At 35.8% G+C, this 24105-nt stretch overlaps 1 protein-coding gene across 1 annotated transcript in view; it reads right to left on the bottom strand.

Annotated features, from left to right (window-relative positions):
- Window positions 1-24105, bottom strand: part of Malrd1 (MAM and LDL receptor class A domain containing 1) — a 609872-nt gene that overhangs the window by 387349 nt on the left and 198418 nt on the right. The window contains exons 19-20 of the mRNA XM_059263620.1: window positions 15246-15422; window positions 11705-11867 (exon numbers count right to left, since the gene is read on the bottom strand). Of these exons, the coding sequence (XP_059119603.1) occupies window positions 11705-11867; window positions 15246-15422 (340 nt within the window). The remainder of the gene's footprint in view (window positions 1-11704; window positions 11868-15245; window positions 15423-24105) is intronic.

Here is a 24105-nt window from a genome sequence, read left to right as displayed (position 1 = left end):
AAGAAAACAAACTAAAAAGTCTTATAAACCTGCTATATTATAACTTTATATTTTGCTCATAAAAAGCTTAGATTATAAAAATATACTAGCACGTCAGAATTTTATTTACAGAAAAAAATGAAAATAATTCTTTGTGAAAAAATAACTTTGGGATAACAGCTTATTAAACTCATTACTAATGAGAGATCAAAAAAATAAAAAATAAATTAATAAAAAGAAAAAAAGAAAAAAAGAAAAGAAAAATAGTAACAGATACTATGGAAAGTCAAGAGTTGACAACTTTATTATCATTAAAATAAAAATTTTGTTCTACAACCTAGAGGTCCATCAACAGATAAATGGAAAATAATGTGATACACACATGCACTCACATACATACACAATAGAGGTTTGGTCTATTAATTATTGAATCATTAATCTAATGAAATTAATGAGTTGGAAAGACTAAGACATGCTTTCTCTCAAATGAAGAATACACATTTGTCTGTATGTACACATATACATGTACACATATGTATATGTAGAGAGAGACTGCAGAAAACAAAATATTAAAGTAGAAGTGAGAAGTAGGGAAAATGTGAGGAAAAGCATCAGTTTAAAGACAGGCTGAGGGAAGAACAAAAAAGTTAATGGAGGGCAGAATATTGACAAGTAAAGTATGTTTTCTCCCACATATCAAATCTACATCCACCTATACATGTAAATACAAGAACTTATATTTTGTAAATAGATAGATAGGTGACATAGAAACACTCGTGGGCCATTTGGGTAAAGACAGAGCATGATCAGGTGGGGAGAAGATGTACAAGTGCTAGTCAAGTTGCAATGATACACGTTTTCTCCCACATAACAAATTACATCCACCTGTATACGTAAATATGAGAACTTACATTTCATAGATAGATAGGTGACATATCTGTCTACCTATGTGCCATATAAAGTGTTATGACAAAGCTCATTACTTTCTTTACAAATAATAATAACAATAATAATGGTTTGGGTCTAACCTTTCCATATTAGTGCAAGAAGGAAAGCAGAACAAGAAACATGTATCAGCAAGCACAAAGGCTAACACGTTGAGTAAAAAGATCACATGCTCATAAAATAATTTCTTACATATGCCTTCATCAAGAAAACAAGAATAAATTTGTTAATAATTATTTAGTTGCATCTCTAAAATAAACAAAGAACAATAAACTTATTTTATAAATAACAATGAAAGATTTCCAAAGACTGTTTTAGTTAGCAAACATCATAAATACCAATTTAATGAATTAGTAGACATGTAACTAGTAAAATAATTGTCTGCCTTTTACTAGACAATTCCAACTTATCTTGATATTATATTCTAGCAGACCTTTATAGATTATATTCCTTAAATCATTTAAATTTTTAATCCTTTTTAACACTTAAATGTTGAGGAAAAGTCAATAAAAGCTCCAAATGAAACTAAAGTTTAGGGGAAGAATTTCACACAAGATAATAAAAGATTTCAAGATGGAGAAGTCAGATTATCAGAAAAAAGCCACCAACCAATAAACAAACAAGGCAATATATAAATAAGCACATAAACAAAGATAATTAAAAGGAATAATTACCTATGGGAATTCAGCAGAGATGTAAAATTGAGAAAATAATAGGAGCATACACATGGAAGGTGAATAGAAAGGAAACATGAAAATGTTGTCAAGGTAAGCCACGCAGCTTTTGCAGCCATTCTTGGGTGGCCATGGGACAAGCAGTTATATAGAGCATTATCTGCTTTAGGTGCCTGGGTATTTTTCCAAGGTGATTACAAAAATACCAATATTTCTACCACCAAAATTTTTATTTAGCTGAATGCAATTAGACTTGCTGCTCTATCTGACTTGGGGTCTTTGGGCTATGAATTTCAGAGCTAGGTCTTACATAAACCAGGACTCCTCTGAGAGAACTTTTGTGAGACACCTGTTTACATGTGAAGAAACTAAGGGTACACTTATCTCTGGGTATAAGGATAAATATTTAGAATGCAGTTAAAAATGGTACTGGTTATCTAGTCCCAAGGGGTAACCCATAAACTCATGTCCGTACAAGCAGCACTAAATAGAGTCAGGCATGTGTGTGTGTGTGTGTGTGTGTGTGTGTGTGTGTGTGTGTGTGTTTGAATAATAATAAAACAAGAGGTCATGATATTGAGAGGGAATGGGGTAAATGAGAGGACTTGGTTGGGAAAGAAAGGGGAGTTGGGAATGATGTCAATAAAGGACTCATGTAAGAAATTCTTGTTTAAAAAAGTAAAATTTCCCCTGCCAGTAGAACCCTTACCTGCACTGCAAAATGTGAATCCCTTGATCCAACCCAGACCTATTTATCAAGAAACTTCATGATGTTTTAACCAGGCCTGCAAGTAAATCTACGGCTCAGCTAAAACCACTGCAAAACTGGGCTTGACAGTACAAATCTTTGGTACCAGCACCGGTGACTGAGAAAGGGAGAACCTCAAGTTCCAGGCCAGCATTGGGTATATAATGAATCTTATCCCCCCCAAAAAAAATAGAAAACTAGAGTTGGGGTGGGGGAGCAAGCACCCCAGCCAGTGGCCTCAAACAGTGAGCTTGTCTCAACTGGGCTACAGTGACAAAACCAATCTCTATGAACAAAAAGAAACTTTTGGATGTGAAGAAGAAAGAAGGCAAGGAAGTTGCGACCATTGGATATTTCACAGATCCTGTTTTCTCTCCCGCCTACCATCACTCTGTCTTTACCTACATTCTTTTCCTTTTGGGCCAGAGTTAGCTAACTGCAATTAAAGCATGCTGTAAATCTTCCAAATGCTTGGCTTTCAGAAAATAAAACTCAGAAAAAGATGCAGGAGTATGTTTAAGAGCATACTTTAATATCAAGGAGAACCAGATATAAAGATTGTAGCTCCCACTTTATCAAAGGAAGGATCAGAGACAGTAGCCTACTGGGTTTGAGTCTTCTTGTATTTGACTCTCAATCAAGAATAATATCACTGAAAGTTAATTGGATTGATTTATTGCGATTACATATGAAAGGCACGATACAAATTCTAGCATATAGTCAACTCTCAGGTAGAATCACTTCATTTCTAGACGATTCCATAATATAAAAACAGCTAATATTTAGTTATTGTTACTCGTTGTTACTTTGTTTAGCCTAGGAGGACAATATTGGAGAACAGCTATCTACATATACATCTGAGTCGATTTATACATTGAAAACTGCCCTAAAATTTCAAAAAGTTTCTTAATCCATTCATTACTGTTAGAAATTCCTGGGGAAGCCATGAATTAGGATGGGTCTCATGTACTGGACCAACAGACATATCCAAATACAGCTTCCTCAAAGCCATGGAACTTGGCTGCATGTAGGATACCCTGTACCAATAAACCAAGATGAAACAAATAAATGGACTGAGTTATAGGAGAACGAATTGCTGTCTATGCTTTATTTTCCTGTAAATGCTGTCAGATCTCATTGGTAAATAGTCTGAAGAACCATTTCCATTCTAAGACAGCTGACTGATCCTATATCTGTTTTTGTTCTGCTTGCAGAAACCACTAGGCTAATTTTCCCAATATTGTTTGTTCAGTTATTCCTCTAAATTGGCATTAAATACGGATTTTAAGTACTAAAATAATGTATTTTGTTTCTATTGACATTTACTGGTACATAATGCACAGGAAACAATGGCTAAGGTAATAGAACTGCTGTAATATATCTGCACTACAGACACATTTAGATCCCATGACAGCTGGTCAGTTAGTTTGCTTTGGCACTTCTTCCACAAGATATTGCTGAGCAATATGCCCAGCCATTTTTAATTTTAAAAACATAACATTTTGTTTTGAAAAAATAATGTATTTTGATGTTTTCCTCTCCCTCACAGATCCTCACCACCTCCCTACACACCCAACTTTGTTCTTTTTCTCTCTATTTCACTTTTTTCACACACACACACAAAAGAATCAAAAAGTAAATTAAAAAAAATCCATAAAAGCAAAAGTCAAAACAAATAAGCAAAAGAACGAAAACAACAAAACTGCCATAAAGAAGCAAAAAAGCAAAATGAAACAGAAAGTCCACAAAATATCATTGGATTTGTTTTGTGTTGATCAATTATTCCTGGGCATGGAGCCTATCCTGAAGTGTGGTTGATACAGCCAGTGAGATCCCATTGCAGAAAATTTATTTCCCCTTGCCAGTATCAAATGGGCATCAATTACAGACAACTTTGATTTAGGGATAGGACCATGTGTCTGTTACCCACTCTCACTGCTGGGATTCTGCCTGACTTGAACCTGCATGGGACTTGTGCACGCTACCACAGGCTCTGCAAGTTCATATGTGCATCCATACTTTTGTCTCTGGAATAAATCATATCCATGGAGTCTTTCTTTTACCCTGAGCCTTGAGGTGAGAGGTTTGACGAAAACATCTTATTTAGGACTGAGTTGGTCCTGAAGCATCCTGCTTGCAGGAGCCCCTCTTCCCATCCGACTTCTACTCCCTGTAAACTCCAACTTTTGGTGCAGACTCTGGTCCTCTTAGCTCTTTCCCAAGGTTCCTTTCCAAGTTTCCTCTTAGGACAATTCCATTCCTTTGTGCCACCTGTCGACCTGAAGAAACACTCTACCATGGCCACCACACTAGCCTAGTATCAAGAGTGGACAACAGCAACCAAAGAATAGACCATCCGCTCAACGAAGACAAGAGCAGGTGGCATATCTACACCAAGAAACTTCCAAAATATCATAACTCCAGATGCCCAGATCTCAGCACAAAAATCAAAGATATGAACTGCAAAGACAGTGCGCCTCCTCCAGAGTCCAGTAGCCCTACTGTAATAGGTGCTGGGAAAAGCAACTTCACTGAGCACAGAAGAAGGCCTTCAGAATATCAATTATCAATATGCTCAAGGGCTCTAAGGAGGATATGAACACATGCCTTAATGAAAACACAAACAGTGGGAAACATTGAAAGAATTTCATGAAATGAAAGTAAGAATCACTAAAGAAATCACAAAGTGAAGTAAAACTAGAAATAAAAAAAAACTTAGAACGTCAAACAAAAACCTCAGAGGAAATTCTTCCCAACATATTAAAAGACATGGAAGAGAGATTTTCCAGACCTGATTTTTTTTTAAGATTAGGTCTAATGAAGTTGAATAGGCTGGCCTTGAACTTAGCCTGTAGCCTAGGCAAGTATTAAAATTATATTACCTTGCCTCAGCCTCCTGAGTAACTGGGATGATAGCCCTGTACTACCAGGTTTAGGAGGACTGCATTCTTATTTTCCAAAAGTATTCAATATAATTTCATTTGATAAAAATATTTGAATGTTTTTAATAAATATTATGGTGTTAGTCCATGAAGATATACTTGCCTTTGGATATAAAATACAAATATATATTCCTAACATCTACCTCTCATCATTTAGTTATTTTTTGTTTTTTGTTTTTATTGAACATCATTCTATGTAATGATGAAGCATGAAGAACTTAATTTTGCCTATGGCCATGAGTCCATACTCATGGAAAATTCCTAATTATTTATCTACTTAGTTTAGTTTATTTAACCATGTGATGGGCATTAAGTAAAACCTAACAGGCTTGAATGCCATACTCTATGATATGAAAATGAGTATAACACTTCCAGTGCTTAGCTATGAACCAGTACACTTATTATAGTAACACCTCCTGAGCTAATGGACTGACTAATTACATTGATTGTGTGGGTCTCAGAACAGGGATCTGGGATCAGAGGAAATTGCAAGCTGGGAGAAATTATTCCACAACACCTCCATATCTACATACACCATTCCAAGCATGTTCAAACTCCAGAGCATTCCATGATATTCAAGCCCTGCATAGGCTCAGGGAGTGTCCTGCTTCACTACTAAAATAATAGTAATTTCAAAACAAATTGACCAGAAGAAAAAGGTTCCAGACAAATTTTCTAGTGGTTTCTGGAAAATTAAATGATACAGATTCATCCCATATTGCCCATTCCCCTCCTCCTCCTCCTCCTCCTCCTCCTCTCCACATCCTCATTCTCCTCTTCCTCCTCCTCTCCTCCTTCCTTTTCTTTCTCTTGCTCTTGTCATTCTTCTCTTCTCCTTCCTCCTCACCAGATTATTTTGCCTTTTCAAAATACTATGAAAATAACTCTAAATGTTCTCTCTATTTTCATAATATAAAGGAAAATGAGATTCCTCCCAACCTCAATTTAAAGAAAAATAGGCAAATTTCAGGTGATTTTATGTGATTCTTATTGTATTATTTTGTTGAATTGTAACTAAGAATAGTGCTTGCTTTCTACCTTGTTGCAATCTTGGGAGACACCCTGCCAGCTGTGAAACTATATGTGGGATAAAAAGCCCTCATCAGCTTCCTGCTGTATTGGCTTAGCCTTAAAAGGGGCAAGGGCTGTCAAATTTATTTGAAGCAAATGAACTAGTTGTATCGAATGGTGACATGCTCCTGAAAACAAATAAAAAATAAGAATGCAACCTTAATTTTACATCATGGAATTCATTTCAGATATACAAAGTATCTGCATATTTTTTTAAAAGCAAAATTCACTTTGAAATATCAGTCTGTTAAGCCTGTCATTTATTTTCATGTTGAAAAACACACATTTTTAGACCTTGTCTAGGACTCCAATACATGGTGAAAAGTTCCCCACACATTCCTACCATAGTTTGAATTATCTGGACTTTTTATTGCCTTATTAAGTATTTAAAGTGGAAGAATATTTTGAAATATATGAACATGTCTTTTTCCTCTTGTGCTTTTCTGAAAATGATCTCTCCTGCATTGAGCCAGAAGTGATCTTTGCCTTGTGTAGAGCTTGGGGAGCGGTGTGTAAGGGAAGGATAATTGGCACAATCTTTTTAAATTCTCAATATGGGTCTTGAAAATTCTTTTGAGATAATGGCTTTGAAAACTGCCTTTGTGTTTCTAGAGCCACACACTAGAGAAAGGATGAAAAAAGAAGCATTTTTCTGAATGGGCAGAGCTTCCCTTCGATAAAAAATAAAATTTGAAAAATGGAGCTGAAGCTTTCTACAGATCATAGAATGGAAGAGACAGCCTCCCTTGGCTGAGGACAGAGCCTGTAGAAAAGCAGAGAGTGGCACAAGGAGAGATGTCAGCTTGAGGCCATTGCCTTCTTCAAGGCTCATTGTCATGTGGGTATAGAAATTTAACAACATCTGTTAAGTGTTCTTATTTAAAATGAATTTAATTTTGTGCTTTATCTCCTTTTGGAGACTTACTGTGGGCCAGACAGCCAAAAACAATGCAACAGATTGGGGAATGTAGTCCCTGGGAATCCTCCAGGATTTTGTAGCTTATTGGAAGTGGGAGGGTAGGGATAGATAGCAACCAGCTGCTGGCTTATATAATGTATTGACATATTCTACTTACACTTTCACTACTCCTATGTACGGTTCTAGTTTGGGCCTTATTTATCCTTTGTATAAATTTACTTTCACCATTTCACAGAGTTTATTTACACATACAAGAGAAGCATCTGGGAATCTCCATTGACTTTAAATCAGAAGCAGCCCAGCACCATGCAGTATATGGAAATTTCAATTTGTTACTTGATAACTAATAAATATGATTAAAACAACACATTATTATTGTGTGTCACTTGTCAACTTTGGGCATCTCTGCTGTTATCATTTGAGTGAAATGATGGTAAAACAAATCATTTACCAGATGAAAAACTGAAAGAGAGCTCGGAAAACAAGGGATAAATTTAACCCAACGAAAATGACTAGATGCTGAAGATATGATGACTTCCCTTGAATACAAGACCACTTTGACCAAAGTGACCAGGGATGGAGTAACATATTTTCTTGAAGCAGCAGTCATAGAAGCTGAGGGGTCTTTCAGCCTTACCTGTGGAAACTGTAATGTAAACAGGGGTTCCCTTTGTGGAATTCGGCAAAGTTCCCCTGAAATCAGATTTAGAAAAGGAGGAAGAGGAGAGCTTGTGGGTTGTGAACACTGAGTACACTTGTGGAGTACAAAAGAGGACAGGTGTTAGCTACTGGGCTCTGGAAAAACAGAACAAAATAAATGATGAAAAGTAACAAAAATGACACAGAAAAAGCTCAATTAAAACAATAATTAAGATAGAAACTAGAGAATCAGGAAAGGGTGTGTTAAGATGGGAAAATATGGTCATAATTAATGTTGAATTACATTGTCACTTTAAAAGAAATTATATGCTTACCTGAGTCAAACCAAAACATTCCTCCTCTGCCTTTTTAAATTGTAAGGCCTCTTTCTTCCCAGGCCAAATTAAAATTTCAAATAGCGTGTCAGGTTCTGACTACTATAAACAGGCCCCGATGCAAAGTAGCCAGAATAATTGTACATAAATAGAATAATTATATAATTTTAAGATGGGAAAGGTTTTGGTTTTTTACTAAGTATAGTACATGAGAAATAAACATTAGGGAAAGTCACATTTAACCATTTAAAATTAGAAAGCATACATTCCCACCGGATCCACCTCCTGCTACTGCCACCAAATGTAGTTTTTAACTAAATACTATCATTTTATTTATCGATAAGAATCAGGGGCCAGAGGCTGGGGTGAGAACCTGCTAGCTCAGAGAAGTTGAGGACCAACCAGCCAACCTTCTCTCTTTCCCAGAATCTCAGAAAGACAGCATCTCTTCTACTGCTCCAAACCAAACAGGACCACAACACTCAAAGTCCTCCCTATTACTCCCTGTGTGTCTCTCCATCTCCAGACTCCCTCTGACTCTCTATGATCGCTTTCTTTCAACTTGCCGGTGTTTCTCCCTCATGACCCAATGTTGATTTTATTTAATTAACACAAACACAAACTCAGGTTTCACAGTGTGATTTAATATCTTGCAACAATACATATTTTAAAAATCACCATGGAGACATCTACTAGCAAGTGATAAATTCATCACATGACACCGAAGAGTTCCATATCACAGTTTGATTCAGTTCTCTAGTTAACATTTAACATCTTACACTTTAACATTACTAGAAACCCAAAGGGCATCACATGTGAAAAATTCCTAATATTTAAAGAGATACACAGACAGTAAGGGAGCATAAAGAAAGCAGATGATACAGGAAGTGCAGGCCTAGCCAAGGATAGGAAGTCACAGGGCTTACAGTTGTAAGGATTTTGTATTTATTTGGTAGATGAAGATGGAGCCTACAAAAAGAACTCTGGCAGGACAGAGAGAATTCAGAGGACTATCTGGCAAAGAGCTGCAGTGTCAGCTTTTCTAGAAAAAAAGAGTCTGGGAAGATGAGTTATCTTACATACTTAAAAGAGTGGATTAGGCAAAACACACAAAGGAAATAAAAGATGAGGTAACTATTAATTTCCCTGTAAAGAAAAATGTATAAATCACTTCACATGTAGCTATAGATTGAAAAAAAGATACAATATTGCTGAACTATAATAATTAAGTGGAATCGCCAGATATGGGACACATCCCTATAATTCAAGCACTCAGGAGGCAGAGGCAGATAGACTTCTGTGACTTGTGGTCAGCCTGTCTTTATAGAAATTTCCAGACCATCCAAAACTACAAAGTAAGACCCTGCACCTCCCATATAAGACAAAACACATAAAAATGAAATCATGGACTAATATAACAGGAAGATGGGGAAGAGGAGCAGAAGACTTGGGGAAAAAGAATCTCCATTTCTGTTAAGAAAAATTAATATCCTTTTAGAATAGAAGACATGATTATAGAATATGCGAACATACTATTTTACAAATATGAACTAACAAGTGCCTAATAAATGTGCAAATGAACATTTCTACTATCTTAGAACAAATTAAGGTCGCTCCAGCAAATTGGGTTGAGGTTACTGTAAATGGGAAGTCTTTGTCATCATGAGACTGTCAATTTTCTTTCGTATTTTTTACTTTGTACACGTAGTCACTATGGTGAAATCAATTTGTAAAATGTAATATATAAAATAAAAAGGAAGCCAAGAGACAGAGTGGTTGCTATACTAGCCATAAAGCTTGCCTTCAAAGGTGTGAAACATTCACATAGTTCTAAAAATGAGAAATATTACACTGAACAAATGGTTTAAAGGTGAATCCAATAAATAAAAAATGACATTGCCATCTGCCTTGCTCTTGCACTGTCTGTCTGAGAGAGAGAGAACTCTCTTTCTGAGCATCACCAGCTCAGTGCTGTTTCATTTGTCTCGCATGCAGAAAGAGCCCGCTCACCATTCACTAACCCCTTCCATTTCCACTTTCTCTGTAGTTCACAGGCTATGCTCTACTTCTTTGCCTCACTGAGAACTAGACTCATAGTTCATTCCTTTGTCAATCCCTCATTAAGACAATGTATCTCAGACAACATACACTATATCTGCTTACCTTCTCATAGCTAATATCATTGTAGAAAATTAAATTAATTGGGGAGTCCAAGAATGGGTACAAATTAATAAATTATGGATTGTCCCTATAGTAAAATGCAAGTTACGCTGTAGATAGTATTTAATCACATGGTTTACCGAATACTGGACAAAAATATGTTCATAGGTCTATGAAGAAAGTCTGAATGTTTGCCTGTGTTCATATGTGTATGAAACACAAAGAATGAGAAAAAGGAGAAATTGGGAGGAAATTAAATTAATTGAAAACGGAAAGACATATGTAGAAAGAAATGGATAGCACTCAGAGAGAAGAGTGATGAGTGGATTTTACTTTGTGTGTGTGTGTGTGTGTGTGTGTGTGTGTGTGTGTTCAGGTATGTGTGCAATTTTGTGTAAACAGGTGCATGTATGAGGTTATACATGCAACTGTGTGTCCATGTATTTGGATTCCAGAGGTCAACTCCATGTCCTTTCGTAGGACATCATCTACCTTATTTTTGAGACAAGTCCTTCCCTAGCTTGGAACTTTCCAAGTAGGCCAAGGAGACACAAAATTTCGCCTGTCTCTGCTTCCTCAGCATTTTTACTGAGTGAGATATCTCATCAGCCTCAATACTTAAAAAAAAAAAAAATTAGCAGTAGTTTTTATGGTAGAAATGTAGCTCAGTTGCAGAATGTTTGACTAGAATATTAAAGGCTATAGGCAGAGGCAAAAATAAATAAACAAATAAATGAATAAATAAATAACAACAAATTCCTGAGCTTTTCACAGAGAGGGGTTATTAAAATGGTACATATTTTACTTTAATGCTATGTTTGTGTCTAGTTTCTATGGCAATCCCAGAAACATTCCTTGCTTTCAATTGTATATGTGTGCCCTTGTGTGTGTGTGTCTGTGATTCTATGTATGCACATGTGCATGTCTGCACATAGATGCTTGCATAAAATGATGTATCTATGGAAGTCGGAGCACAGTTTGTGGAAACTGATCTCTCTTTCCACCATTTGTGTGTCCTGGAGATTGGACTCAGGCCCTCATGGTTGGCAGCCAGTGCCTTTACCTACCCACTGAGGCATCTTGCCAGCCACATTTGCTTTTAGTGTTTTTTTTTCTTTTTCTTTCTTTCTTTTTTTTTTTTTTTTTTTTTTTTACTGATATAGTGTGAAAGAATGCATTCAAATCTCTTGTTCTTGGACACTACGTTAACCTCTTCAATAACACTGACCTGGGATGAGGTGGGTCAGAACAATATTTCTGAAGAAACACTTTGAAAATATGTAGCCACTTACTTTGTATGATCTACTGATGGTCTGTGGTTTTCTTCCCCATGATGAATACTGATCCCATTACCGAGTCCCCACCTGAATGTATTTGAATCATGGAGTGAATTTGCTGGCTTTGGCTGGTACCATTTACATAGGTCTCTCTCTTCAAATGTACAAACCTCCAGCACTTGAATAAAACAGAACAAAGACAAGATGAGCTAATCACAATGAACATGTCAGGAAGGGGAAATTTACACTCTGCAGTACTTTCTTATACTTGATTTTAAAATTCATACTACAAAGTGTGTGTGTGCGTGTGTTTGTGTGTGTGTATGTATATATGTGTGTGTGTGTGCGTGTGTGTGTGTGTATGTATGTATATATATATGTGTGTGTGTGTGTGTGCGTGTGTGTTTGTGTGTGTGTCTCTATGTGTGTCTGTGTATATGTGAGTGTGTCTGTGTGTGTATATGTCTGTGTGTGTGTCTGTGTGTTTATGTGTCTATGTATTTGTGTGTGTGTGTGTGTGTGTGTGTGTGTGTGTGTTCCTGTGGGTGCATGGCACATATCACCCTTGGGTGTTGCTTTTCAGGTGCTGTCCAACTTACTAGTTTGAGGTGGGATCTTGCATTTATCCTGCTATTTATCAATAAGATGAGGACAGCTGGCCAGCATGCCTCAGTGAATCTTAACTTTCCTATCTCTGGATCTCTGGGCTTACAAGACTAAGCTATCACACCTGGCTTTTATGTGGGTTCTGGGCATCAAACACAGGCTCTCGTGCTTACTCAGCAAGCACTTTACCACTGAATCATCTCCCTAGTTCCCATACTGTAAGTTTTAAGCACTAATAAAATATTTAGGCAAATGTTTTATATAACCACAAGAAAAGTATTTAAAAATTGAGGTTCATTTTTATTTGAATCTCTATAGAAAGTAAAATACAGGAATGAATGCATATATTAACACTGTGCTCACTCTAGGAGGTGAGATGTTAATTAGCTCCTAGAGCATCTATTTCCCATCTCTTCACAGTTGGCATTTCTGCTGCCTGAATGACCTTCAAGCTCTGACCTGCTGGCTCTTCTTTTTCCATGGTAATATCCTGCTTAACTTTGGCTTAATCCTGAAGATGTCAGTGTAAATTAAAAAGCATTTGATTTCAAAGCAATGTGATTTACAATAACATTTATATTGGTCTTATTACCTTTAAAGATTTTAAGATTCTTGTAATGATTGTGTTCTGATGTAAAAAAAAAAAAAATAGAACTCCAATGATTTTCATGCGAAAATGCTTTCTAAATTCTCTCTCTTTCCCTCCTTTTTCTCTTCCTTCTCTTGCTAAATGTGTACATGTATCCATCTATGTCAAAATCACTATTGCTTGAGTAAAAACAGAATCAATTCAATGAGTTTTTATGTGTGCTATAGAAAACCTGATATTGACTTATTTTTCTGAATTCATTAACAGTCATGGTATGCCAAGTTGAAAACCTTAAATATATAAGTTTATATATTTATTATCATGATAAATATAAAATAATCCTTTTCAAAATGTGCAGTGATACATGGCATTCGGGTGTTAAACTCTGATATTAATATATGTTGTGTATATTTATCTTGTGAAGAGATTAAGACTCAATAACTGTTCTTTACATTGCTGAAATGATAAGAACTGTTCACTTGTAAAATAATTCACATAAAACATCAACCAGCAAAAATAGACTGTAGAGATCTACTATATGTCATAATACCTACAGTTAACAATAATATATACCAATGAAAATATATTTAAACGGCAGGTGTCATGGTAAGTGGTCATAACAAAACTTTTAAAAGCATATTAGAGATTCTGAGCCGGGCGGTGGTGGCACACGCCTTTAATCCCAGCACTCGGGAGGCAGAGCCAGGTGGATCTCTGTGAGTTCAAGGCCAGCCTGGGCTACCAAGTGAGTTCCAGGACAGGCACCAAAACTACACAGAGAAACCCTGTCTTGAAAAACCAAAAAAAAAAAAAAAAAAAAAAAAAAAGCATATTAGAGATTCTGAACCTGTAAGTTATAAATAAGTTCATTATTATAGTTCATCTTACAAAGATATAGACAATGAAGGCCATACAGTGTATTTGAAAATCTTAGGTATTCAAATCAAAGAGACTCTGTGATATAAAAATGAGTAAATACTTATTATTACTTTTAAATAATCTATTAGATATCATGTAATAAGAAATGGCAATATTAAACTGGCAAAGTTGAAGACTACAGACTATATTTATAAAAACATTCACTGTATGTAATAGGTTAGGCTTTTTTCAAACCTTTAGAGCTGTTACTGCTCACACATATTTTGTTGCTTCCCATGAGAAAGTCTGGATACCACATCTTCTATCTCATTATCTTCCATTTGTGATACATAATATAATATAAATCCCAGGACACCTTGAAGGAGTTACAGCCATCTCATTTATGACATGCACCAGTTTTGAATTTACGACGTTTAGTCTAGATTTGTGGTATAGTTACACATTAAGAATTTTTCTAAGTTAAGTGAAAAAATTTTACTTTTACTAGAATTCTTAAACCCTAAACTTCTTGACACACTGATGAAGATAGATAAGGAATTCACTATGCTTTGTGACATTGGCATGTTTGTAATCCTTATTATGAAGACTCCTGATCAATACTGTAGTGTTGTAAATTTATATACCAGTCAATTAAAGCATAGAAGGAAAAGATACTGTGAAGTATTTGTTCTGTCTGACTCTGTGTTTCACCTCCCAGGCATCCGTTAATTTTGCTTCCTCCATCTGTATCTTTGGCTGTAAAGTTCAATTTTAAATTAAATACTCTGTTGCTGATCCATTTAAGAAGAGGCATGAATTGGCAGGTACCAATAAATGAGAACTGTATTTTACCAAGACATATGAACACATCTCACATGTACAAAAATTACTATTCTTGTGAACTCAACATATTTTCTACAGTATTCTTTATTTTGTGTGCATTTGCCTAGGGAAAATTTTAAATAGTTAATCTAATTCAAGTGTATTATAGTGCCTCGTTCCTAAATCCTTCTCACTTGATAATATAGGAATACCTAAGGGAAGGATGGATGCAGAAGAGGTACAGTACAGTTCATGAAAACAGCAGTTTTATATCTAAAACATTCAATGAAGACATTTGCCTATTAAGATCAATAGAAAAATATATGGTGAATATTGTAGCATAATTTTTATATAAATAATTCTTACATGAATAAACTTCCATGAGACATTTTAAAAACTCTGTGACATAAGGCTATAAAATGCTGAGATTAGGCTAGCATATATTTTTCTCTCTTTTGGATCTATCAACATTTTCATTATAGTATTCTTTATTTTTGTGTGCATTTTCCTGGGGAAAAAAATCAAATAGTTAATCTTTTAAGTATATTAGAGTGGCCCATTCCTAAATACTTCTCACTTGAATATAAAGGAATACCTGGAGGGGGTAGATGCAGAAGAGGTACAATTCATAAAAACGGAAGTTTTACATATAAAACATGCGGAAGTTAGGAATTCACCTACCACAAGATGACTCATCTGATTTGTCAGGGCAGTCATATCTGAAGTCACATTTCTGAATTTTTCCAACACAGTGACCGTTAGACCTACAGACAAATTCATCATCTGTGCAGTTGTTTGGAGGCAAGGTCACCGGAACTGAAGTTTCTGGTGGACTTGGAATGTCCATTGGCAAATTACCTTGGGGAGAAATAACACAGAAGCATCATATAGCATAACTTGTAGTTTTCTTAAATGTTTTGCAACCTTGGCAATTCTAATTATGTTATGCAGTTTTATGAGGGGTATTTGATAGTATTTATTACTGTGTTAAAATCATTTCAGCACTCAAATTTTGGGACCTTGTCTTAGCAAAGGCAGAAAGCCTGAATATTTTTTAATCGTAAAAGTAGGTGAAAGATTTGATAGATTTCAATGATTAAAAAGGAAAGACGACTCAAATACAAATTAAAGGGAAATCCAATAAAAAGTCTTGGAAAATGAGTAGGAGCCGAGACAGCGGTAGGTGCTAGCATCTAGAGCCAGAGCTAATGTCTTAGTGGATCTTCAAGTATAATACACAAAAACAAAACCAAAAAATCTACACACAACTTTATTCTTTCACAGTTCCCATGAATCTTATCTTTGTTATTTTTGTTGGTTCAAGCTTTCAGGACAGATCCCAACCAGAAGTCTTTTTTTTAAAAGCTTTTTAAACAAGTAAGTTTCTATCTTCTTAAATCATAGAAATTGGAACAAACTTATAGAAGTTTATTAATTTTGTATTAAGTTGTTTGATAAAACATTCTAGAGACAACTCTGTATCATGCAATGGTAGATATAGCAAAGTTTAAAGCAAAACATGGTACAAAAGAAATTCCATTACTGGGCAATGACATCAAACGTGCATTGTATTAATTCCATAGGGTGCATTGATGATGTAAAGGATGACTCTGCATACCTGTCCATTTAACCTGCATCCACAGCACAATTCCCAAATTGTGGTGTATGGTAGACATGCTCACTATCGTAGGCAAGTGAAGGGATGGATGAGCAAATGAGTGGAAGAATGAACAAAAAATAGAATGCAGAAACAAATAAATAAGTGGAATGTTTCACTGTTTATTAGAAAAACATGGGGGGGGGGAAACACATATAAGACACGGAAATTAAGAAAGAATTCTTGGCAAAGTGAGGCCAAAATTAACTCTTTGAGAATGATAAGTTCATCAATCCAAAAAATTAAGGATAGAAAGTCTTTATAGGCAATAAAAGGATTATCTATGTGGTGGAAGAGGGGTAGAATGGAATGTTTTGTTTCTCTTTGTCTTGAATACTATGAAAGTTTGGCATGAGTACATTTTCAAATGGTAAGAATGGTGCCTGTGGTATGACACCTTGCACAGCCTTGATGCAGTGAGAAGAGGCTTGGACCTGCCTAGGCTCAGTATGCTGGGCTCTGCTGACTCCCCATTGGAGACCTCGATTTGGGGGATGTAGGGATATGGGGTGGCTTGGGAAAGAGGGCTGGGGGTTGGGAGGAAGGAGGAGGGGGGATCTGTGGATAGTATGTGGAGTGAGTAGAAAATTTTTTAATAAAGAAAAATTAAAGAAAAAAAAAGAATGTACACTGTTGAGTCATTAATAATAGAAGTTTACAATAGTAGATACCAGTTGAAAAAGAGTCACTTGAGACAAAATTATGTCTGGAATAACTTCAATAAGCTGTGGAGAAATAACAAGGTAGGAAATGTCTATTTCAAGATGTATTACTTCTTATCATTGCTATAAAGGTTGTACTGGAGCTGGCTTTGACATGGAGGAACCCAAAGATTCCCATGGTTTCTGCTATATGGGAAAGTAATAAACCAAAGCAAAGATGCTAGGGAACAGTAAACAAGAGCCTGATCTATATTACACAACTAGGATCAACGGGACTCGGTATTATGGGTATTGTTGAAAATTTAAGTAAAGCCTAACAACAGTACCTCATTTGACAGCTGAAGTTCTAAGACAACTAAGAACTATTTGAGTATATGGCAGATATCAGAGTACAACTCCAAAGTTTTAGACATGAACTCAGTGCTGGAGAAAATTATGCATATAAAAAGATAAGGTCCACAGTGAAAAACATGGAAACATGAGCATCCCAAAGTTATAACCTGTTCCTGGAAACATAGCTTCCCTCCATGAAAATATAGCCAGAAAGTACTGAGTAATCTTATGCTTCTTATCACAATTCACTTCCTAAAAGAAAAGAATAATTGGGGAGCCAGGAGCACACATTCAAGTTCTCTTCACAAACTCACTAATCCATTGCTGCTGTTTCTCCAGGAAGTGTACATAGGAGTGGAGGAAGGGCAGGAACATTAGGCAACTGAACTCAGGCTACATGTGAGGAGAAATGATAGTCAAAGGAAATGCATTCTGGCTTAATAGAGTAGAGATTAGCAATATCATTAATGCTTGGGTGACTGTTACGCTGTGAGCTAAAATATAGAAGATGTGTAAAGGAGAAGAAAAGGGTTTATAACGAAAAGAAGAATTTTCTCTCTCAAGACTGGAATTCAATATTAACGGATGAAGAAGAAAAGTTGTGTCAGGCAGCAAGTTCAACCTCTTGCGGATGGTTATACCCGTGTCAACGTCACACAAAATTAGAGACAAAAATTATCATCTACCATTAAACATAGATGAACCCAGTATCATCATAAAATTTGAGAAAAAAAATAAACAATAAAATGATTTAGTGTTTGAAATGTTGATCACTTTAAAGGGGTTAAAAGACAGTTTGAATCAAAAAGAACAGTCATGAAAAATTACTTCGAGGTAAAGTTAATGAGGATTACTGTAGCATTCCCAACCCCCAAATTATCTGCAGTCTTGGTTTCTGTTGCCTCCAGGTAACTGTAGTCTGAAAACACTAAATAGAAAATTCCAGAAACAATCTGTAAGTTTTCAATTGCATATGATTCTGAGAAGCATGATGAAATCGTGCATCATTTTATTTTGGACATGAATCACTCTTTGTCCAGCCTATCCATACCATATAACCTGTTTAGTCATGTTAGTAGCCATCTCAGTTATCAAACTGACTTTCACAATATCAATTACGTCACAACAGCACTTGTGTTCAACTTCTCCAAGGTAAACACGCAGAGCTATCCTTCAAAGTGAAAATATCCAAGTTATGAACCTAATAATGAAAAATTAAAATGTATGCTTAAATTGCTATGATCTATGCTGAGAACAAATTTTCTATTTTTGAAGTTATAATAAGGAAGGAAAAACCTGTTTAATTTTGCTGTCACATCCAAAATTGAAAAAGTAATGATCGGAATGCATGATAATTGTTCAGTTAATATAGAAATGGTATCAAATTTGCAAGAGAAGAAATGAACAGAAAATGTGTTCCCACTGAAAACACCATTATGTTATCAAGCACTAAACCTGGAAAAAGGATTCCCTGAAGTGAAGGGAAACAAGCCCTTTATTGTAAGAAAGAGATGGTTACACAGATTCAGGGATAGGTGTAGACTGATATCCTGCAAATCACTGGAGAGGCTATGCTTGCCTACAGAGAAGCTGCCGACACATTTGTGGCTGAGCTGATGAAGTTGATTATGGAGAAAGAATAAACCCAAAGCAATTTCTCAACTTTGATAAAATCATGCTTTTTAGAAGCTTTCTAATAGGTCTATGTTGATTAGGGTGCAAAGGAAGTACTTGGGCATAAAACACAGGAGAAATGACCTTGCTATACTATGGCAACAGTGAAAGGTACATAGTTAAACCAGAAGGAATGCGGAGTGAAGAGCCCACATGTTCTCAAACAAAAAATGAGAATCATCTGCCAAGATCCTGACTACATTATTAGAAATCATAGGTGACAGCCATTTCATTTATGGAAAGGTTCCACTAAGGTCCTATTCCAAAAGTGGAATGCTATTTGAAACAAGAAGGAATGGAATTGAAAACTTTATTAGATAATGTATCTGGCTATCCAGAATCTACTGGCCATGAAAATATAAAGGAACCAGTAGCTGATCTTTCAAAGAGATTAAAAAAAAACATACAAACATGTTAAATGAAGACTAGAAAGTGTGTGTAGCATCATTTGCAGATGAAGACAAAGACCCTCTGCATCACTTAGATGAATTAAAAAGAAAGAGATGGGGCTGGAAAGAGAGCTTATGTGTATTGTGCTTACACAGGCATAAAGACCAGAGTTCAATCCCCAGAACCTTCATTTTAAAATGCCTGACATGGCAGTGTTTGCCTGGGATTCCAGAATTGGACAGGTAGAGACAGGCAGATTCCTTCCCTGGGGCCCACTAGCCAGCTAGTCTAGCTGTACTGGTGAACTCTAGGTTCAGCTATGGACCCTATTTCCAAAGATAAGGTAGTAGGTGATTGGGAAAGACACATGAAACTGATATCTGGGCTCCATGTACATAGGTACACACACATGTGCAAATACACAATCAAACAAGTATGAACAAATGAAAAACAATAACTTCTGACAGCCCTGCTCTTCCAAAGAACGTGAGAAACAAACAAAAGAGAAAAATTTTTTCATCCATATAGATCTGAGCCGTCAGTCATCTGAGCTTGGCATACAATAGCTATCAGCTGAGGCTCAGTGATCCAGGATCACTGGAAACAGATGCGAGTCAGCAAATGACAGTATCCTAGTGATCACATCTTTCACTCCCTCTCATATCCATTGTGTCATCCATATTGTCACATGAGGAGGGTTAATGCAGTATCATAGGTGTTCTGAAGGGGGAAAAAAAGCTATCATTTTCATATAACCAGGTAATATATGTTAAATTTTTCTATTTTAAGTTATTAATCTCTTCCCATACCCAATTTATAAATTAAAATTAATCTTAGATACAAGTAACATTATACAGAATGAGTAGGCTATATTTTCATATATATGTATGTGTGTATACAATATTGCATATACATATGTGTATATATATAAACAATAAGAAAGAAATCATGAATTTGACAGAGAACATAGGGGTATATGGAGGTCTGAAAGGAGAAAGGAGAAGAAGTAAATTATGTAATTATATTATAATCTCAAAAAATAAAATAAAATGTATCATAGGTATATAGCATATCAGAAAATGTCGTGCAAATCTGTATTACCTATGTTCACACTTATATCAATATACCTATCTATATCAATGCCTTGGTTTGCTTCTCTGCTGTTGTTATAAACATAATGATTGTGAGCAACTTGGTAAAGAAAGAGTTTATTGGTTACAGGTTCCTACCCATTGTCAGGGGAAGTCAAGACAGAAATCTGGAGTCAGGAACTGAAGCAGAGGCTATAGATGAATGATGCTTACTGGCTTGCTTCCTCTGGCTTGCTCAGTTAACATCTCTGTAGAATTCAAGACCACCTATTCATGGGTGGCACCACCTACAGTGGACTGGACCCTCTCATATCAATCATCAATCAAAAAAATCTGCCATATGTATGCCCAGTAGCCAGTCTGGTGGAGTCAATTTATCAATAGAAGTTCCCACTTCCTAAGTGATAGTTTGTGTCAAGTTAAAAAAAAAATTAACCAGCACACTCTATGTAATTATCTGTCTCTCTATGTGGTTCAATATTTCCTGAGGTTTCAGGCACTCGCTGAGACCCTGGAACATATTACTTATGGGTATGGAGAGATTGCTGTGGTATATGAAATAATTTACTGAATGTTACAAGGTATTTTATGCCCAGATTGATTTCATATGCTTCACTGGAATATCAAGGAAAATTCTTTTGTAGATCATCTTCCTAAAGTATTTAAAACAAATTCCAACCACAAATGAATTTAACCATGAAATGAGTCATGACCTTCCTGAGAATGTTTCATTCCTGTGGTTTTGTTGAAAACACAATACAATTAAAATTCATGGAGGAAGAGACATTGAAAATTCTGAGTTGCATATCCTGTATCAAGAATGTTATCCATAAGGCAACATACTTGTTTAGGATTCTATCAGCATTTGCCTTTATTTAAATCAGGATGTGATGGCATGATCCTGTTCTCTAGTACATGGTGGTCCACATGCTAGATAATATGGCTTTATTTTAGGACCTAGGCTGTGGAGCTGATTACCACAGACATCATATCATTTACACTGTGGAATGTGCTGTAAGCTCTACTCTGGGCATCCATTTGGAAATATGTTAATTTCAAGAGAGACCCTTAATTTGTGTTCCAAACTCAGGATATCCTAGAAGAATAAAAGCTTAGATGGCAGTGGGTCATAAATGCTTTTTTTTTTTTTTTTTTGGTTTTTCGAGACAGGGTTTCTCTGTGTAGCTTTGCGCCTTTTCCTGGAACTCACTTGGTAGCCCAGGCTGGCCTCGAACTCACAGAGATCCACCTGGCTCTGCCTCCCGAGTGCTGGGATTAAAGGTGTGCGCCACCACCACCTGGCCATAAATGCTTTCTTTTTCTTAGCATACTTATAGGAAACTATTTACAATCAATCATCTTGGATTCATATATAGAAGCTAAATTTAAACTCATACAAGCTATCCTTGACTACTACGTTAGTATTTGCTATAGAATGTACATCTAACCATTGCTTTTGATTTACTAATATTATGAGTATTTCATGGCAAGACAGAAGCAGGATGGGTTAAGTGTCGAGCTATGAACTTTGTACAAGTTCAGAGATTTAGAAATTCCAGATATAAAAGACTACAGTGTAGTTGCTTCAACTTTAATGGCATCCTCATTTTTTCTCTTTTGCAAAATTATTTTTAATAATGAACCATTTTAAACATTAAAATATGTTAAGAAAATAATATAAAATATGCATCACCCCACAAACAACGCTAAAGGAATAGTTACTAAATAATAGCTTCAGATCTTTATGCTCAGAGAAAAGGAGAAAGACAGGGAGGGGAAGAGGAAGAAGAATCAGGGAGGGAGAGACACAGGAAAACCCTATTTTTATATCTACTGCTTCCCAAATGCCTCCAAGGAAACCACACAACCACATACAAAACATAATTTTATGAGTAGAGGTATGCAGTATTTGGCCCTTTGTGACTACCTAGAACAGCTTAACATAATGTCGTTGAGTTTCATCTTCTGTCTGAGGAAGGTTGTTATAAAACAGTATCATGGTCTGCAGGCATAAACAACCACCATTTAACGGTCAGTTCAGGAGGATGGGGAATTCAAGATCACGGTGTCAATAGATTAGGATCTAGAAAGAACTAACTTCCTGTTTTACATATGAACACTTTCTCCTTGTGTCTTCAGTGGATGAAAAGAAATAGCCAACTCCGTTTTGTCTTTTCATAGAGGTGTTGTGCATTCTTGTAGATTTTTAGGTTCTAATTATCACCCAAAGGCCTCACATTTTTTATGTCATCATTCTAAAGATGGTTATGGCTTCAGTGTGAAATGTCCTCACAGGCTCACGTCTCTGAACTTTCATTTCTTGGTTGATTGATGATGCCATTTTGGAAGATCGTAGAAACCCCAAGATGCGTGGTGTAGCTGGCAGAGGTGGCCCAGTCAATGGCAGCAAGCCTTTTAGGGCAAATGCACTTATGCTCCAGTTTCAATGCTTCCCAGCCAGTGCAATGCAAGAAGCTGTGGCTACAAGCTCCTAATACCAGAGATTGACTGATTGCAGGCATGGTGTATAGACTAAACTGGAAACTCCAATGAACCCTCCTTTCTTAGATGGTTTCTGTCAGGCTATTTTAATCACAATGAGAAGTAATTAGTATAGAAAACTAGTAATAATGTGATTTCTTATTTTCACTTTTATGTATGTGTAGATGTGTGTGCTGGCTAGTGATGATTTAGGTCATAAAATTAGAAGAGGTAAAGAAGATGGAAAAAGACGTCCTGAGGTAGGTTTGGAGTGGAAACAAGAGTAACGGAATACATATGAAGAAAAAGTGGAGTGGGTCCACTCTCTGACAGAAGGCATCTTGATTACTTCAGATTTTTATCAATTATGAATAAATTTTCAACTATCCATGTATAGTTCTTATATGCATATAAGTATTCTTTTTGGTAAATGCTGTTTTATTAGGGTTTTGTTAGTGAATCTGTGGTAGAGATATTTTCTTTTATGAGAAAATCCAGACATCTACCAAATGGTCATACTATTTGATATTCTCACTATAAAAATGATAGTATCTGTTTATCTGCATCCTTTCTGGTATGTGATATCATTTGTATTTTGATTTTGGATAGTCTAAAATCTGTGTGGTATACATCAGTATTCTCATTTGCAATTCCCTAATGATGTATGATAAACATATTTTCATTTGCATATTTGTCCCATTTATAACTGTGAGGAAGGATCTGTTCAGATCTCTTGCTTATTTTAAAATTTTTAACTGTTTTTATTAGCATATATTAATTATAAAAAATAGGTTTCATTATGACATTTTCATACACACACATGTTTTTCAACCATTGCCCCCTTCCCCCTCACTAATTTAAAGTGAGAATTTCATTACCTAATCCTGAGATATGAAAGTTCCCTGGATGTTTTCAATAACACTCCTTTATCACAGATGCCTTTCCCAACATGTGATTTATTTTATTATTCATTCTTCAGTATCTTTCAAAGATAAAGAGGTTTTAATTTTAATAAAATCCAGGTAAGTGATACATTATTTAACAGTTCATGCTTTTTGTTACTGTACTTAAAATTATTTTTAAATCCAATGTCCTCCAGATTTTATTTCATCTTCTATGAGTTTTGTAGTTCAGCGACTTTTACATGTAGGTAAAATTCATTTCAAGTTAATTTTCTGTGAAGGACATATATCTACGTGGAGGCTTGGTGTTCTGTTTTGCACAGGTCCTTTGAAGAAAGAGGGTCACTACAG

Source organism: Peromyscus eremicus, chromosome 5, assembly GCF_949786415.1.
Source record: "Peromyscus eremicus chromosome 5, PerEre_H2_v1, whole genome shotgun sequence".
Classification (NCBI taxonomy): Eukaryota; Metazoa; Chordata; class Mammalia; order Rodentia; family Cricetidae; genus Peromyscus; species Peromyscus eremicus.
This window is presented reverse-complemented; position numbering and strand designations above follow the sequence as displayed.